Here is a 20,175-nt window from a genome sequence, read left to right as displayed (position 1 = left end):
ATTTCAAAATCGTATACCGTGGGGGTAAGAAACACCAAAATGCTGACAGCCTGTCGTGTAGGCCTTGTGTAGACTGTTCCCATTGCGAAAATGTTGAAATTAAAGATGGGAGTGCATCACAAAATTCCAGTAAACATCCTCGCTGTGATGTTCTGGGCGGTAGTAAGGAAGACGGACACAAGGAAGAGTCCTCGTGGATTGTAGGAATTTCGACAAGAGAATTGAGGAAGGCTCAGCAAGAGGATAAGGATATCGGTTACACAATCAGCTGTATGGAAAAGTCTGGTGAGTGCCCGAAATGGCATGAAATCTCTATGGAAAATACAGCAGTTAAGGCTTTATGGAGTCAGTGGGACAGGTTGGAACTCTGGAATGGTGTTTTGTACCGTAGATGGGAAGATGTGACGGGCAAGCGCATTTCCTGGCAACTTGTGGTTCCTGCGGTATTTCGGGATGATGTTATCACGAACTTGCATGATGCCGTTACTGCTGGTCACCTTGGAGTGAACAAGACTCTTTCTAGAATACGGGAGTGATTCTACTGGCCAGGAGTAGGAGGAAATGTTAAAGACTGGTGTCATAGTTGTGGCCAGTGTTCCGCACAAAAGAGGCCATATAAAGTTAACCGGGCCCCCATGAAAATTTATAATGTTGGTGCACCAACAGAACGAATTGCTATAGAAATTTTTGGACCCTTCCCTGTGTCAAATCATGGAAACAAGTATGTCGTTGTGACGGGGGACTATTTGACGAAATGGATAGAAGCATTCACAATGCCAGACCAGGAGGCAGAGACTGTGGCAAAAATTCTAGTGGATCAGTTCATTGCTCGATTCGGTGTACCGATGCAAATTCATACAGATCAAGGAAGGAATTTTGAGTCGAACTTGTTCAAGGAGATGTGTAACCTTTTAGGGGTAGACAAAATGTGGACTACTGCTCTGCACCCACAGTCAGATGGAATGGTAGAACGTTTCTATCAGACTATCGAGAACATTCTGGCTACCCTAGTGTCCAAAGATCAGAAAAACTGGGATGATATTCTGCCACTGGCACTCAAGGCATACCGTAGTGCTGCTCATGACTCAACGAAATTCTCACCAAATGAAATGATGCTTGGTCGAGAAGTGAGGTTACCCATTGATTTGATGTATGGAACTCTAAAGGAAAAGTCTTTGGAGTCCAGGAATTCTACAGAATTTGTTTCAAAATTAAGGACATACCTGGATTGTGCCCATGCGTTAGCTAGGGAACACATAAAACATGCGAGCAAAAAGCAGAAATGGTAATACTACTACCAGACCCACATTAAAACGTATAAGACAGGAGACGCTGTGTGGCTGCATGACCCAAAACAGAAAATTGGGATTAGCCCGAAATCACAATCAAATTGGGATGGACCCTATCTTATTGTAAAATGTATCAGTGACCTGGTATATCGCATTCAGAAATCTCCAACTCACAAACTGCATGTGGTTCATTATAATAGACTAAAACCATTTTATGGCGACAGTACAAACTGGTTGAAGGACATTGTTAACATGGAGAAGGATATTCCTAACAGTGGATCTAGTGATGAAAGTGATTTCAACATGTCTGACAGTGCAACTGGCATTCCGGATGCTACAGAGTACGGGCGCTGCAAGCGGGTGTGACGCCCACCGCAGAGATTTGACCCTGGAGTGTAGAATGATCTAAGACATGATCAGACTCAATAAAGTGACTGTGTTCCGTGACTGTCTAATGACTTAAATTAGTAGAAATGTGCAAATGACTAAACTGCCTTTGAAATTCTTGTGAACTAGAAATTGAATTGACTCGGAGGGTAACATGTGGGACACGTTTTCAAAGAGGGGAGCAGTGTGATGAAATTAGATACCTGGGGAGTGTGATGCTACAATGATAGGGGCAGTTATGTTTTCCCTATAGTACTGGTAGAAATAATTAGAGCTGTTAATTATAACGGAACTGTCTGCCTGAGGGCAGTGATCCTAGGGATGAGAACCCTTATCTGCTTTCTTGTGTCAAGTATCAGGTTTTAACTAAACTGAATTATGGACTGGGAAAGTGGTTTTAATAAGATTCACAAACTTGGAAGAGGAGAGGTTTCGTAGCTTTCAGTGTGAAAGGATTAATTAGATTTTCTCTCTCTCTGTTCTAGGGGATAGTTAAATTGTAACTCTACAGGAAAGTAGGGGTTTTCTTGTGTAATGCAACACAAGGCTAAAGGAGTGTAGATAGTGTATATTGTAAATAAACATGTAAATAGCAGAATTATTTTATGGATTTATTTCTGAATCCATCACGTTACAACTTACAATATTAACACTGCTACTGCTCACACAAATGGCTGAACATTACCACTAACAATGATTCCAATGCTCCCACCACTGGCAGAACATTAACACTGCCACTGCACACACAAATGACTGAACCATAACACTGACAATGATTCCAATGCTCACACCACTGGCAAAACACTAACAGTGACAAAGACAATGCTCTCATCACTGACACAACTTTGACACTGACACCGATGCTACTATTCTCACCTTTGATGGACAAATTATACTCACATCTCACCAGTCTTATTCTCAAAATGTTTTGTTCGAGAAAATCAAGCTCGAACTTGCAAAACTGTTACAGCTCATAACTTTCATTTGAATAAAGCAGGAATCAAAACACATTCAGGTTTTTTAGAGGTTAGATCCCTTTACTAGACTGAACAATTTTGATGTGCATGCTTAGTATAGATGATTTGCGGACTTTGAACATGCACTCAAATGTACGCTCCAAACATTTTAAAATATGGCATGAGGTTATTGTAGTTGAAACAATTAAAAAAACTCCAAAAGGCCAATGCAAGGCCAAAGGTGCCATGGTGCCCATGTCATCTAATTCGTGGGATCACATAATGGCAAACAGGCAGAATGAGATCATTTTACAGAAAACAAAAAATAATTAAAGCTTGGTGTAAAAATATCATGGCAGTTTCAAAAATGATTTCGAAGTGGGCCTGATATCACTCACCTGACATATATCAGCTTGTAAATGCAAATTCACACATATATAGAAGATTCTCCATTTTGTATGGTAAATCCTGGAATCAGATTATTTCCTAACCTGGTGAAGGTATTGAATATGTGGGCTTTTGTGGTGGAGAGGCACCCTATGCTGCGAGGATCAGGTCCCTCCTCTGTGGTAATTTCTTTATTAACAAGTTGAGTAAGTCGTTGAACACAACTAATGGGGCCAAAGGAGGGCCACCTGGATGAACAAGGAAGTTAAGATCCTAACTGGGTTAAGCACCTGTGAAATTATTTGGAAGGTGGGAAGGGTTAGGCATACAGACAATCCCACTTTGGACTGAAAGCATCCACTACCCAGGCTCTCTATCTGGTACTAGAGTGACATAATAAGGTAGCTTGTTCAGCCACATAGTAAACATGTCCACATTTGGAAATGTGACTCTGCTACAGTGCTGCAGAGAACATTCCATAAGGACACAAGGCCCTGTCTGGACAGACTGTCTGCCAGGATATTCCTCTTGTCTGGAACATGGCTGACTCAGAGAGTGATCTTAGACAAGGCTGCCATCTGGAGGAGGTTCCAAACATCCATACAAAGTTAAGGGGCTCTAACCCTGAGGTATGCTACTACTTACTTGTCTGATGTAACCCTAACACAACAATACCTTATGAGGTTGACACACCCTTGCAAAGCAGAGGAATACTGCCCACATTTCCAAGTCATATGTATGAAATGATATTATAGTGCGAAGACCAAAATCACTGAAAAACCATTCCTCTAGCTCAAGTCAAGCACCCAACTCTGAATAAGCTGTATCAAACATACTGGCAGCTGTTGTCAAAAAGTGCAACTTGTATTCTTACAGCAACAGTAACATTATTATCAAATGACAATAACAAAATGTGTGTGTGTTTAATTTGTATTGTATGTTGACTTTTGTCCACAATTACATGTTATATATATTGAAAATGTATTGTGCGACTGACCTCTATCCATAATTCAGGGTGGAAGCTGGACCTATATGTCTAATATCATGTAGTGTAAACATGTTTACTAGGTTTAAGTTCTAGATACAGCCTAGATTCTGGCCTAGAATACTCAAGAAACAAATTTTGTTTAGTTTGATAGAAATTTTCATTAAGATGACCCTCATCCTGATATTCAAATTGTATCTTAGGTTCATTATGTCAGAATTACTCATTCCATATCTTAACAACAGTCTTCATGTAATCAATTTTTGTTATGTTCAGTTGAAAGGATTAATTTATTAAATCATTCATTGGGATTACAAAGTGTTCATTGCTTTAGGACTAAAACATTGTTTAGGGATTACTGTGAATTAATTCTAACACATTTTGGATTATATCATTGTGATGTATCAAGATCATTTTCACATTAGGACATTTAAGACCACTGGCATATCAGCACTTTCAAAACAGGAATTCATTCAAAACACAACTGGAATTAATTTAGAATACTATATACTTTTGAACTTGTGATAGAACCTTTAGGACTATTTTGGATTTAATTCACAATACATTTATTTGATTATTATTTTTATAGCTAGATGGTGTACAATAAATTAAATGGTACTAAAAATTACATGAAATACAGTAATCCGATAATCATGGGCGACAATTGTTCCATAGAATGGCATCCCACCTATGAAGGGAGTTATTTCAAAGGACATATATTTGTACTTATGCAGGTAAGACAGGAATTATTAGCATATCGGGGTACCAACAGTAATGCATCAACTGAATCCAGCAAATGATGTAAAGTATATGTGACCTGAAATACCTTAACCCATTACTACAACATAGTTGATGATGCCATTGCCACCTTTGTCACATTGGGAAAATTTATACCTGTCTCGCCATCGCAATCACCACCAGAAAAAAATGATCTCTAGATCACACCATTCCTGGGGTGGCCATTGCTGTCACTACCATCTCTGTCACCACAGGAAATCTTGTACATATACCTCACCTCTCACCATTCACTGGTAACCATTGCCATCAGTGCCGTCTCCATCACAACCAAAAACTTGATACACATGTCTCACCATTCACTGGTAACCATTGCCATCAGTGCCGTCTCCATCACAACCAAAAACTTGATACACATGTCTCACCATTCACTGGTAACCACTGCCATCAGTGCCGTCTCCATCACCACCAGAAACTTAATACACATGTCTCACCATTCACTGGTAACCATTGCCATCACTGCTGTCTCCATCACCACCAGAAACCTGATACACATGTCACACCATTCACTGGTAACCACTGCCATCACTGACGTCTCCATCACCAACAGAAACTTGATACACATGTCTCACCATTCACTGGTAACCATTGCCATCACTGCTGTCTCCATCACCACCAGAAACTTGATACACATGTCTCACCATTCACTGGTAACCATTGCCATCAGTGCCGTCTCCATCACCACCAGAAACCTGATACACATGTCTCACCATTCACTGGTAACCATTGCCATCACTGCTGTCTCCATCACCACCAGAAACTTGATACACATGTCTCACCATTCACTGGTAACCATTGCCATCACTGCCGTCTCCATCACCACCAGAAACTTGATACACATGTCTCACCATTCAATGGCAAGACAATACAAGTAAAGCACAACATTTAAAACCAACTCACCAATTCCTGTCTTTGGGTGATAGGCCTTGAGCTTCACAAAACCACATTCTACAACTGGAAACAAATTAAATGTTATTATTTTCATGTTTTTTAAGTTACTTCTAGGTTCACACTATTGATTACCAAAATTGCCAAAGGTTACTGATAACCACTGATATAATTTATACTCACTTATAAGTCCAACCATAAACTGCACAGATATCCTGTCACATTATGCATTGGCAAATCTAGGTCTAAGCAATTTGTTATAAGTGTCAGCAGAACAAAGAAAATCCACCAGTGCAATATGCAAAGGCTGACCAGTGTCTTTACTGTTTGCAGCTAGAGTTGACTTAAAAGTGAGTATATATGGTGGCGATTACTTTCATCAGAAAACCTTCAGTTCACAACTGGAAATTCTGTTAATATTCTTATGCTCAAACACACAATGTCAAATAAAAAGTCACACTTAGTCATAAGCATCAATTCTTGTAAAGTCATCAAATACAGGTATAAATAAACTGATGACAGCAGTTAATTCTAATTTTGTACCTTTGACAGTGGCTTGCATACATCTATGACAGCAGTTAATTCCAATTATGTACCTTTGACAGTGGCTTGCATACATCTATGACAGCAGTCAACTCCAATTTTGTACCTCTGACAGTGGCTTGCATTTATCTACGACAGCAGTTAATACCTATTTTGTACCTTTGACAGTGGCTTGCATACATCTATGACAGCAGTCAACTCCAATTTTGTACCTCTGACAGTGGCTTGCATTTATCTACGGCAGCAGTTAATACCTATTTTGTACCTTTGACAGTGGCTTGCATACATCTATGGCAGCAGTTAATTCCAATTTTGCACCTTTGACAGTGGCTTGCATACATCTATGACAGCAGTTAATTCCAATTATGTACCTTTGACAGTGGCTTGCATACATCTATGACAGCAATCAATTCCAATTTTGTACCTCTGACAGTGGCTTGCATTTATCTATGACAGCAGTTAATTCCTATTTTGTAACTTTGACAGTGGCTTGCATACATCTATGAGAGCAGTTAATTCCAATTTTGTACCTTTGACAGTGTCTTCCATACATCTATGACAGCAGTTAATTCCAATTTTGTACCTTTGACATTGTTTTACATAAATCTATGACAGCAGTTAATTCCAGTTTTTATACCTTTGACAGTGTCTTCCATACATCTATGACATCAGTTAATTCCAATTTTGTACCTTTGACAGTGTCTTACGTACATCTATGACAGCAGCTAATTCCAATTGTGTACCTTTGACAGTGTCTTACATACATCTATGACAGCAGATAATTCCAATTTTGTACCTTTGACAGTGGCTTGCATACATCTATGACAGCAGTTAATTCCAATTTTGTATCTTTGACAGTGGCTTGCATATATCTATGACAGCAGTTAATTCAAATTTTGTACCTTTGGTGGCTTACATACATCTGCCTTCAGATCAGTCATCCTGGTCAGATTACCAAGCAATTAATATAATTATTAATTATATTATTTAAGAAAACAGGGTCATCTATATCCAACACCACCCAAAAAATGTATGTTAAGAGACAGAAAGATCTGTCAAAGGATTTATGTAAAAGATGCTTGCATTTAATATTTACACACGGAAGCAATAGACATCATTAGGATTATTGGCATTCTTCTGGTGACGTTGATAGGTAACAACAAAAGTATGATTTTTCCTCCTGAAAATCAATGTGGCCATATAACTTAATATAAAAATAGGCAAAGGAGGTATAACAAGTGAAAAAAGAATGTGTGTGTGTGATTTGGATTTTTAACGTAGCTTTAACAATTTTTCAGTCATATCGCTATGATGTCTGCAGTGTGACAGTTTATAGTGATGTCTAGTACTGGGGCATCATGCTGCAGACATGTAGCATTATGTCCCACCCAGTCACATTATCCTGACACCAGGCCCACCAGTCCTAACACTAACCTCTTAATGCTGAATGCCAAGCAAGGCAGCTACTAGTACCAGTTTTTATAAGTCTTTGGTATGACTTGGCTGTGGCTCGAACCCATGACCTCCCGCATCCGAGGCAGATGCTCTAACCACTAGTGAAGCATCTCTGACTCACTTAGGATAGTGAAGCATCTATGACACACACTTAGGATAGTGAAGCATCTCTGACACACAATTAGGATAGTGAAGCATCTCTGACACACACTTAGGACAGTGAAGCATCTCTGACTCAGGATAGTGAAGCATCTCTGACTCACTTAGGATAGTGAAGCATCTCTGACTCACACTTAGGATAGTGAAGCATCTCTGACTCACTTAGGATAGTGATGCATCTCTGACACACTCTTAGGATAGTGAGGCATTTCTGACTCACTTAGGATAGTGCAGCATCTCTGACTCACATGGGACAGTGAATCATCTCTGACTCACTTAGGATAGTGAACCATTTCTGACACACACTTTGGATAGTGAAGCATCTCTGACACACTTAGGATAGGAAAGCATCTCTGACACATGCCTAGGATATTTAACAACTCTGACACACCTAGGATAATGAAGCATTGCTGATATACACTTAAGATAGTGAAGCATCTCTGACTCACTTAGGATAGTGAAACATCTCTGACACACACTTAGGATAGTGAAGCATCTCTGACACACACTTAGGATAGTGATGCATCTCTGACTCACTTAGGACAGTGAAGCATCTCTGACTCAGGATAGTGAAGCATCTCTGACACACACTTAGGACAGTGAAGCATCTCTGACTCACTTAGGATAGTGAAGCATCTCTGACTCACTTAGGACAGTGAAGCATATCTGACTCACTTAGGATAGTGAAGCATCTCTGACTCACTTAGGACAGTGAAGCATCTCTGACTCACACTTAGGATAGTGAAGCATCTCTGACACACACTTAGGATAGTGAAGCATCTCTGACTCACTTAGGATAGTGAAGCATCTCTGACACACACTTAGGATAGTGAAGCATTTCTGACACACACTTAGGATAGTGAAGCATCTCTGACTCACTTATGATAGTGAAACATCTCTGACACACACTTAGGATAGTGAAGCATCTCTGACACTCACTTAGGATAGGGAAGCATCTCTGACACACACTTACAATAGTGAAGCATCTCTGACATACTTAGGATAATAAAGCATCTCTGAAACATAAGATAGGGAAATATCTCTGACACATGCCTAGTATAATGAGCAATGCTTACAAACCTAGGATAGTGAAGCATTGCTGACATACACTTAGGATAGTGAAGCATCTCTGACTCACTTAGGATAGTGAAGCATCTCTGACACACACTTAGGATAGTGAAACATCTCTGACACACACTTAGCATAGTGAAGCATCTCTGACTCACTTAGGACAGTGAAGCATCTCTGACACACACTTAGGATAGTGAAGCATCTCTGACACACACTTAGGATAGTGAAGCATCTCTGACTCATTTAGGATAGTGAATCATCTCCGACACACACTTAGGATAGTGATGCATCTCTGACACACACTTAGGATAGTGAGGCATTTCTGACTCACTTAGGATAGTGCAGCATCTCTGACTCACATAGGGCAGTGAATCATCTGACTCACTTAGGATAGTGAACCATTTCTGACACACTTAGGATAGTGAAGCATCTCTGACACTTAGGATAGTAAAGCATCTCTGACACTCACTTAGGATAGGCAAGCATCTCTGACACACACTTACAATAGTGAAGCATCTCTGACATACTTAGGATAATAAAGCATCTCTGAAACATAAGATAGGGAAATATCTCTGACACATGCCTAGTATAATGAGCAATGCTTACAAACCTAGGATAGTGAAGCATTGCTGACATACACTTAGGATAGTGAAGCATCTCTGACTCACTTAGGATAGTGAAGCATCTCTGACACACACTTAGGATAGTGAAACATCTCTGACACACACTTAGCATAGTGAAGCATCTCTGACTCACACTTAGGATAGTGAATCATCTCTGACTCACTTAGGACAGTGAAGCATCTCTGACACACACTTAGGATAGTGAAGCATCTCTGACACACACTTAGGATAGTGAAGCATCTCTGACTCATTTAGGATAGTGATGCATCTCTGACACACACTTAGGATAGTGAGGCATTTCTGACTCACTTAGGACAGTGCAGCATCTCTGACTCACATAGGGCAGTGAATCATCTGACTCACTTAGGATAGTGAACCATTTCTGACACACTTAGGATAGTGAAGCATCTCTGACACTTAGGATAGTAAAGCATCTCTGACACTTAGGATAGTAAAGCATCGCTGACACATGCCTAGGATATTTAACAACTCTGACACACCTAGGATAATGAAGCACTGCTGATATACACTTAGGATAGTGAAGCATCTCTGACTCACTTAGGATAGTGATGCACCTCTGACACACTTAGGACAGTGAAGCATCTCTGACTCACTTTGGATAGTGAAGCATCTCTGACACACACTTAGGATAGTGAAGCATCTCTGACACACATTTAGGATAGTGAAGCATCTCTGACACACATTTAGGATAGTGAAGCATCACCGACACACACTTAGGATAGTGAAGCATCTCTGACACACACTTAGGATAGTGAAGCACACACTTAGGATAGTGAAGCATCTCTGACTCACTTAGGATAGTGAATCATCTCTGACACACACTTAGGATAGTGAATCATCTCTGACACACACTTAGGATAGTGAATCATCTCTGACACACACTTAGGATAGTGAAGCATCTCTGACTCACTTAGGATAGTGAATCATCTCTGACACACTTAGGTGAGTGAATCATCTCTGACTCACTTAGGATTGTGAATCATCTCTGACACACACTTAGGATAGTGAATCATCTCTGACAAACACTTAGGATAGTGAATCATCTCTGACACACTTAGGATAGTGAGTCATCTCTGACACACACTTAGGATAGTGAATCATCTCTGACACACACTTAGGATAGTGAATCATCTCTGACTCACTTAGGATAGTGAATTATCTCCGACACACACTTAGGATAGTGAATCATCTCTGACACACACTTAGGATAGTGAATCATCCCTGACACACTTAGGATAGTGAAGCATCTCTGACACACACTTAGGATAGTGAATCATCTCTGACACACACTTAGGATAGTGAATCATCTCTGACACACACTTAGGTTAGTGAATCATCTCTGACACACACTTAGGATAGTGAATCTTCTCTGACACACACTTAGGATAGTGAATCATCTCTGACTCACTTAGGATAGTGAAGCATCTCTGACACACACTTAGGATAGTGAAGCATCTCTGACACACACTTAGGATAGTGAAGCATCTCTGACTCAGGATAGTGATGCATCTCTGACACACTTAGGAGAGTGAATCATCTCTGACACACACTTAGGATAGTGAATCATCTCTGACACACACTTAGGATAGTGAATCATCTCTGACACACACTTAGGATAGTGAATCATCTCTGACACACACTTAGGATAGTGAATCATCTCTGACACACACTTAGGTTAGTGAATCATCTCTGACACACACTTAGGATAGTGAATCTTCTCTGACACACACTTAGGATAGTGAATCATCTCTGACACACACTTAGGATAGTGAAGCATCTCCGACTCACTTAGGATAGTGATGCATCTCTGACACACTTAGGAGAGTGAATCATCTCTGACACACACTTAGGATAGTGAAGCATCTCTGACACACTTAGGATAGTGAAGCATCTCTGACACACACTTAGGATAGTGAATCATCTCTGACACACACTTAGGATAGTGAATCTTCTCTGACACACACTTAGGATAGTGAATCATCTCTGACACACACTTAGGATAGTGAAGCATCTCTGACACACAATTAGGATAGTGAAGCATCTCTGACACACACTTAGGACAGTGAAGCATCTCTGACTCAGGATAGTGAAGCATCTCTGACTCACTTAGGATAGTGAAGCATCTCTGACTCACACTTAGGATAGTGAAGCATCTCTGACACACACTTAGGATGGTGAAGCATCTCTGACTCACTTAGGATAGTGATGCATCTCTGACACACTCTTAGGATAGTGAGGCATTTCTGACTCACTTAGGATAGTGCAGCATCTCTGACTCACATGGGACAGTGAATCATCTCTGACTCACTTAGGATAGTGAACCATTTCTGACACACACTTTGGATAGTGAAGCATCTCTGACACACTTAGGATAGGAAAGCATCTCTGACACATGCCTAGGATATTTAACAACTCTGACACACCTAGGATAATGAAGCATTGCTGATATACACTTAAGATAGTGAAGCATCTCTGACTCACTTAGGATAGTGAAACATCTCTGACACACACTTAGGATAGTGAAGCATCTCTGACACACACTTAGGATAGTGATGCATCTCTGACTCACTTAGGACAGTGAAGCATCTCTGACTCAGGATAGTGAAGCATCTCTGACACACACTTAGGACAGTGAAGCATCTCTGACTCACTTAGGATAGTGAAGCATCTCTGACTCACTTAGGACAGTGAAGCATATCTGACTCACTTAGGATAGTGAAGCATCTCTGACTCACTTAGGACAGTGAAGCATCTCTGACTCACACTTAGGATAGTGAAGCATCTCTGACACACACTTAGGATAGTGAAGCATCTCTGACTCACTTAGGATAGTGAAGCATCTCTGACACACACTTAGGATAGTGAAGCATTTCTGACACACACTTAGGATAGTGAAGCATCTCTGACTCACTTAGGATAGTGAAGCATCTCTGACACACACTTACAATAGTGAAGCATCTCTGACATACTTAGGATAATAAAGCATCTCTGAAACATAAGATAGGGAAATATCTCTGACACATGCCTAGTATAATGAGCAATGCTTACAAACCTAGGATAGTGAAGCATTGCTGACATACACTTAGGATAGTGAAGCATCTCTGACTCACTTAGGATAGTGAAGCATCTCTGACACACACTTAGGATAGTGAAACATCTCTGACACACACTTAGCATAGTGAAGCATCTCTGACTCACTTAGGACAGTGAAGCATCTCTGACACACACTTAGGACAGTGAAGCATCTCTGACACACACTTAGGATAGTGAAGCATCTCTGACTCATTTAGGATAGTGATGCATCTCTGACACACACTTAGGATAGTGAGGCATTTCTGACTCACTTAGGATAGTGCAGCATCTCTGACTCACATAGGGCAGTGAATCATCTGACTCACTTAGGATAGTGAACCATTTCTGACACACTTAGGATAGTGAAGCATCTCTGACACTTAGGATAGTAAAGCATCTCTGACACTTAGGATAGTAAAGCATCTCTGACACATGCATAAGATATTTAACAACTCTGACACACCTAGGATAATGAAGCACTGCTGATATACACTTAGGATAGTGAAGCATCTCTGACTCACTTAGGATAGTGATGCATCTCTGACACACTTAGGACAGTGAAGCATCTCTGACTCACTTTGGATAGTGAAGCATCTCTGACACACACTTAGGATAGTGAAGCATCTCTGACACACATTTAGGATAGTGAAGCATCTCTGACACACATTTAGGATAGTGAAGCATCACTGACACACACTTAGGATAGTGAAGCATCTCTGACACACACTTAGGATAGTGAAGCACACACTTAGGATAGTGAAGCATCTCTGACTCACTTAGGATAGTGAATCATCTCTGACACACACTTAAGATAGTGAATCATCTCTGACACACACTTAGGATAGTGAATCATCTCTGACACACACTTAGGATAGTGAAGCATCTCTGACTCACTTAGGATAGTGAATCATCTCTGACACACTTAGGTGAGTGAATCATCTCTGACTCACTTAGGATTGTGAATCATCTCTGACACACACTTAGGATAGTGAATCATCTCTGACAAACACTTAGGATAGTGAATCATCTCTGACACACTTAGGATAGTGAATCATCTCTGACACACTTAGGATAGTGAATCATCTCTGACACACACTTAGGATAGTGAATCATCTCTGACTCACTTAGGATAGTGAATCATCTCCGACACACACTTAGGATAGTGAATCATCTCTGACACACACTTAGGATAGTGAATCATCTCTGACACACTTAGGATAGTGAAGCATCTCTGACACACACTTAGGATAGTGAATCATCTCTGACACACACTTAGGATAGTGAAGCATCTCTGACACACACTTAGGTTAGTGAATCATCTCTGACACACACTTAGGATAGTGAATCTTCTCTGACACACACTTAGGATAGTGAATCATCTCCGACACACACTTAGGATAGTGAAGCATCTCTGACACACACTTAGGATAGTGAAGCATCTCTGACACACACTTAGGATAGTGAAGCATCTCTGACTCAGGATAGTGATGCATCTCTGACACACTTAGGAGAGTGAATCATCTCTGACACACACTTAGGATAGTGAATCATCTCTGACACACACTTAGGATAGTGAATCATCTCTGACACACACTTAGGATAGTGAATCATCTCTGACACACACTTAGGATAGTGAATCATCTCTGACACACACTTAGGTTAGTGAATCATCTCTGACACACACTTAGGATAGTGAATCATCTCTGACACACACTTAGGATAGTGAAGCATCTCTGACACACTTAGGATAGTGAAGCATCTCTGACACACACTTAGGATAGTGAATCATCTCTGACACACACTTAGGATAGTGAATCTTCTCTGACACACACTTAGGATAGTGAATCATCTCCGACACACACTTAGGATAGTGAAGCATCTCTGACACACACTTAGGATAGTGAATCATCTCTGACTCACTTAGGATAGTGAATCATCTCTGACACACACTTAGGATAGTGAATCTTCTCTGACACACACTTAGGATAGTGAATCATCTCTGACACACACTTAGGATAGTGAATCATCTCTGACACACACTTAGGATAGTGAAGCATCTCCGACACACACTTAGGATAGTGAAGCATCTCTGACACACACTTAGGATAGTGAAGCATCTCTGACACACACTTAGGATAGTGAAGCATCTCTGACAAACACTTAGGATAGTGAAACATCTCTGACACACACTTAGGATAATGAAGCATCTCTGATAAATGCCTAAGACAGTGAACAGCTCTGACACAACTAGGACATTGAAACATTGCTGATATACACTTAGGATTGTGATGCATCTCTGACACACTAAGGATAGTGAAGTATCTCTGACACACACTTAGGACAGTGAAGCATCTTTTTAATCTAGATATGATCTCCTTTTTGTATGTAATAGTGAGAGAAGCACATCATTTACCACAAATCTAATATATACATTAAGTTTCACAGGAGATCTTGGTCAGTTTTTTGAGTTTTGCTCTTGAAAATGTTTGTACAATGGATGGACAGACAAATGGGAGAAACCTTAAAGATGTTGAAACTGATGATTTCTCAATAGCAAAAGACACAAATCTTGAATACATGTTCAGACCAACTGCATCCTGCTAAGACCTAAATCACATAATGCACCAGCAGATCTGGGTGTCCACAGTTTCTTAGAACTAATCAGTAGAACAAACAAAATAAACTCGGATCTACCAGTGCATTATACAATAGCAGATCACTATGTTGTTTGCAGTCAGACTCAACTTAAAAGTATATGCAATATCAGCTGTCACTGGGATGCATTAAATGGTTTTTAAGTTTTGCTCCAGAAACAAAAGAGTGAATGATCAATGGATGTTTAGACAGGCAAATGGACAAAACATACAAAATATTGAAACTGATGAAATCCTAATAGCAAAAGGCACCTTTAGAGTACTATTCTAGTATAAAATACAGATGCATGAGTGTAAACAGAAAGTATGCACACAAGCCTTGCAATAAAAATAAATGCATGCATATGTTTAAAAGAAATACAAAGTTTAAGATGTAATATTTGTTCTTCTAACAATATGTTTATTTTCTGAGGTGAGTGATAAAGGGGACTTCAGCTTTTACAGTGTTCGGATTCTACATCTGTAATTATACTATATTTTCTTTCCTCAATTAATCATTTTTAATCTGTTAGAAAAACACAGATATGAAAATACCTGTAGCATGATACCTTTAACGGCTTATAGACACAAATAAAAGGAGCACATAGATCTGTCACTCTTCTGAAATTGGCATAGATCAACATCTGATGACGACAATCATATGTTCAAAGTTTCAGAGCAATCCAATAAAAAATGCAAAGACAGTAGCATTCACAAAATTCTGTCATACACTGCATATAGCTGTGAGAAAAACAGACATTATCTTACAACAAAACATGGGAGCTCAAAGATTTGTCAATATCTGCATCTTTAGATGATGACAACATGAGCCAAGTTTCATGCCAATCCATTAAGAAAAAAGCTGGAACTGGAACTAGTTACAATAATAAAACTGTGTCATACTGCATTAATCTACAAAACAACATAACCAAATACTCAAACAAATATCATGGAAGGAGCAAAGTGACTTGTCAATATGCATAGCTTCAGATAATGACTACAATATTTATAAAATTCTGTGGCAATCCAAATTAATCATTCCTCTCCTACCACTGCTCTCTAACAAACTGAAATGCTGATCAACAACACTGCATAGGAACCAAAAAATTGGGTAATTTCTACATTTCTTGGAAATAATGATAAGTCGTACCCAATCCTTCTTTTCTACATGATTATGCAGACACTGATTAAAAACTTGTGCTATTAATTTTCCATTTGACCAGGATTTTCACAATTGCATGTCCGAGATGCAACCAAATGTCAAGGTCCAAGAAAGCGACAAACAAATCTGTCACAGAATGAATAGTATTAGTGTGATAATCTTTCATGCCCAGTATGATCAGAATCTATGCTGGGGTTTAGAAAATACAAGCTAATGAAATAATTTAACCAAAATCTTAACAAACTGTTGATGCTGTTGGTGGCAAAAAGACTGCCATATCTCACTTCCACTTCGGTAAACTCAACAAGAACATGAAACAATTTGATGGAATGATAATATTCCACCAAACTGCATGAAAACAAACCAAATACAAAAACCTAACCAAGATGTAATAGACTAATGCTTACAAGTCGAGTCCAATTGCAAATAACGGAGACCCTGATTTGCAACTGCATACTGCACAGGTATAACAGATTCTATACTGTTTGTTCTACTGATTATTGCAAACAAACTGCAACAAACCAGATCTGCCGGTGCATTATGCAACAGCAGATCTGGGTCTGTGCAGTTTGCAGTTGAACTGGACTTATAAATGAGTAAATATGGTATACTGAATTTCCCTACCACCCTCCTGGTGGAGCACAAAAACAAGTATTCAGTTACCTCATATTACTCCAAGATAAGAAAATATTTTAAGAAAGACCTTAAGTTTTAGAAAGTCTTTTCATAACTCTGAGAAAATCACTGAAGCACAAAAGCATATACAGTGTGACCCCGCTATAGCGCGCTCTGTTATAACATGAATTCGGATAAAATGCGGTTGTGGCATGGCTCCCAAAATTTCATATATATGTATTTTTCTTGTGCAGAAAAAAATAATCTTAAAAAGTACAAAAAAACGTAAAAAGTTGCTTATTATTTTGAGGAAGAGATCGCGTATGAATAATACAAGACGATCGTGGCTTGGCTCCTTTAATTTTATATGTATTTTTCCAGTACACGAAAAAGTATTTTTTTTCTTCTTTAAAGTAAGAAGAAGAAAAAACATAAAAAGTTTATTCTGGGATCACGTAGGTCTTCACCAATGTCTCAAACTTGGATTGTTTTTCCTTATTGGCTGCAAAACATACCATGTGGCTTTTTTTATTTGTTGGCGACATTGTTGGCTGTTTAAACTTTTATATACAACCATTGGTTTGGAGTGCAGAAATTCAGAGGTCCCATGAAAGGAATCCACAAACTAAATATAAAATGCATTGAAATTTATCAACTGTTACATAAACAAATTCTTTGTCCATACTGAAAAACCATCTAAACAGTGCATTGTTATATCATAATCCGCTTATCTTGACATCTAGCACCAGTTCTGTATGTTGTGAAATATCCGATTTTTTGTTGTTTACATTTCTGGTAAAGGAGATCAACCGGACGAGGCATTGTTTCGTAATCTATCTTTCATCGGATTTTCGGCCACTCGCTAGTAATTAATATATTTACAAAGACTGACATTTGTATGTGGATGGTAAGTAAAATTCCTCTTCGTTTCACTAAGAATTAAGTGCTTCAGAATGCTCACGTTTTCTGTAATAATGCCTATCATCAGAACACCTGCGTCTCTATCGTCCGTTGACCCTTTGTTAATTTTCAGACGCATGCGTGGAATGCAGCATCACACTGCTACCACAAATGTAAAAAAAAAAAATTTAAAAATAAAAAATCTTACTTATTGGTTTAATCAGTAGGCATGGAGGGACAGTAACTAGAATAGTCTAAATGACAGCCAATTCCTTTTTAAAAATGTAACCATATAAAACAGATTACCTATGAAGCACCGACTGTTATGAAAACGTGTTCAGCAAATGGAAAAATACGTCTCAATCATGCAATACAATTATTTGATGTTGCCGCCACAATAAGAAATGGGCATTCGTTTGGTTCTCCAAAGCTGTCCTTTAGCGGTGACTTCAACAGTGCATGCAGCCTTTATCAAAGAAAGCCAACTACAATCTTTCAATAACAGCAAAGAACTTTTCTTCAAAGGAAGTCAGTACCAAACTTAAATAAAAGTGGTGCAATTTGATGGATTTTTGCATTTTCCAACGTGACTGGAACACATTAACTGTGCTGTGAAAGTTTCCTTTTTGTAGGGAAAAAGTTTATGCCAACGGCGGCTTAAAACGCAAACTAACTTGGAACCTACTTTAAAGCAAATGTGCTTTGTCATTCGTTACGTGATTGTGATATGTTTTTCCACTGAATTCAGACCAATATTGACCTGTTACAAAATTAATGAATATTTTAAAGTTGTGTGTGCATATTTTCAACGGGCAACTTAGTACTAATGATATGATGCTGCAAATATTCAAGAATTAGCTGATTATTATAATAAATATTTTCTAGCTATAATGATTCATACAGCCTGAAACATAATGTATAACAACTGTGCAAAAAATACAGAGTAATGCAGGTGATTAAACCTTGTTCATACATACTGTAAACTATGCCATTAATTGTAATGGAGGCTTCAGCTATATTTGTTGCCACAACAATCTTCCTGGTATTTTGTGGAGTTCTTTCAAATACCTTGAACTGCAACAGAAATATGATGTGCAGAAAAGGATAGTAATGTAACATGCTCTTTCTTTCTTCTGCCCGATCATACCTCACTATTTCCTCCAATATTCAGTACCGTCAAAAAGCTAAAAGATTTTAAGAAAATTCATCATTACAAATTCTTTCCAAAAGGTTTGTTACTGGAATGGCATGTGTGTATAGCATTTGTGCAATTGTCAAACAGGACATGCTGGTGGCAGAATGGGATCCTTTGCAAATAATATCATATGGAAAATTATGTTGCTTGCATATGTAAAAGACATTAAAATCTGGCTCTCAAATATATATATATATATATATGAAATTTCTTATTATAACAGTAGTAAGGACTAATACCAGAAGTACTTGCTTACAATACACCACATGGTTTGTAAATAATATAGATTTGACCAATATTTAATGAAAGCATTCAAATGATTGAGTAATTTGTCATCAATAAAGGATATACAAGAAAAATCAAGAAATTAAAAAAGTTTATAAATATATGACCACAAAATAATTCAAAAATCATTAATCAACTCATCTACATATACATGTAAACATGCTTACAAAACTGTATTTCACCAAGGTAAAGCCGTTTCTGTGTATACTTGTGCTAGCATGATTTCATCAAAAATGACTCAAGCTCAAAAATGTGAAAAGGCTGAACAAAATGCACAGTTGTCTTGTGTTCTAATAAATTAAATAAGGTCATCTACATTAGGCAAATACAGATGCTTACCAAATTTCATTTTCTAGAACCAGCAGTTTTTGCATAATCATGACAATAAGTTAACTCTGAATGCACAGATGTGAAGGAGTGATCTGACATACCCAATACAAAAAGAACATATTTTTTCATCCAACCTTTAACTGAATCATATTATTCCCATTATTCCCATCTCATGATTTCTTTTCTGTAATCATATTAACAAGCAATATTCTGTAAAGTATGTTTCATTATCAAATACTTATTATTACTGTATGAATTATATACTTTTATACCAATTTTACAGTGGTGACCTTGTAATTTCAAAATACTATTTAAATTAAGCAAGAATATATTTCATTATTTCTAAATATTATTTAGTTTTTTCAAATTTCTTTACATTTTACCAAAATATTTCATAATTTCATAATAATAATTTTGTTCTCTC

General features: G+C 38.5%; 1 protein-coding gene across 2 annotated transcripts in view; it reads right to left on the bottom strand.

The window, feature by feature from the left end:
• LOC149780902 (putative ATP-dependent RNA helicase DHX35) overlaps window positions 1-20,175 on the bottom strand; it is a 460,487-nt gene that overhangs the window by 379,758 nt on the left and 60,554 nt on the right. For both annotated transcript variants that reach the window (XM_089937996.1, XM_089937997.1), the window contains 2 exons: window positions 18,919-19,015; window positions 5,700-5,753 (listed from right to left, as the gene is read on the bottom strand). In XM_089937996.1, coding sequence (XP_089794122.1) covers window positions 5,700-5,753; window positions 18,919-19,015 — 151 coding nt within the window. The remainder of the gene's footprint in view (window positions 1-5,699; window positions 5,754-18,918; window positions 19,016-20,175) is intronic.

This window comes from Sinohyriopsis cumingii, chromosome 16 (genome assembly GCF_028554795.1).
Source record: "Sinohyriopsis cumingii isolate HCF-2022 chromosome 16, ASM2855479v2, whole genome shotgun sequence".
Taxonomy (NCBI): domain Eukaryota; kingdom Metazoa; phylum Mollusca; class Bivalvia; order Unionida; family Unionidae; genus Sinohyriopsis; species Sinohyriopsis cumingii.
This window is presented reverse-complemented; position numbering and strand designations above follow the sequence as displayed.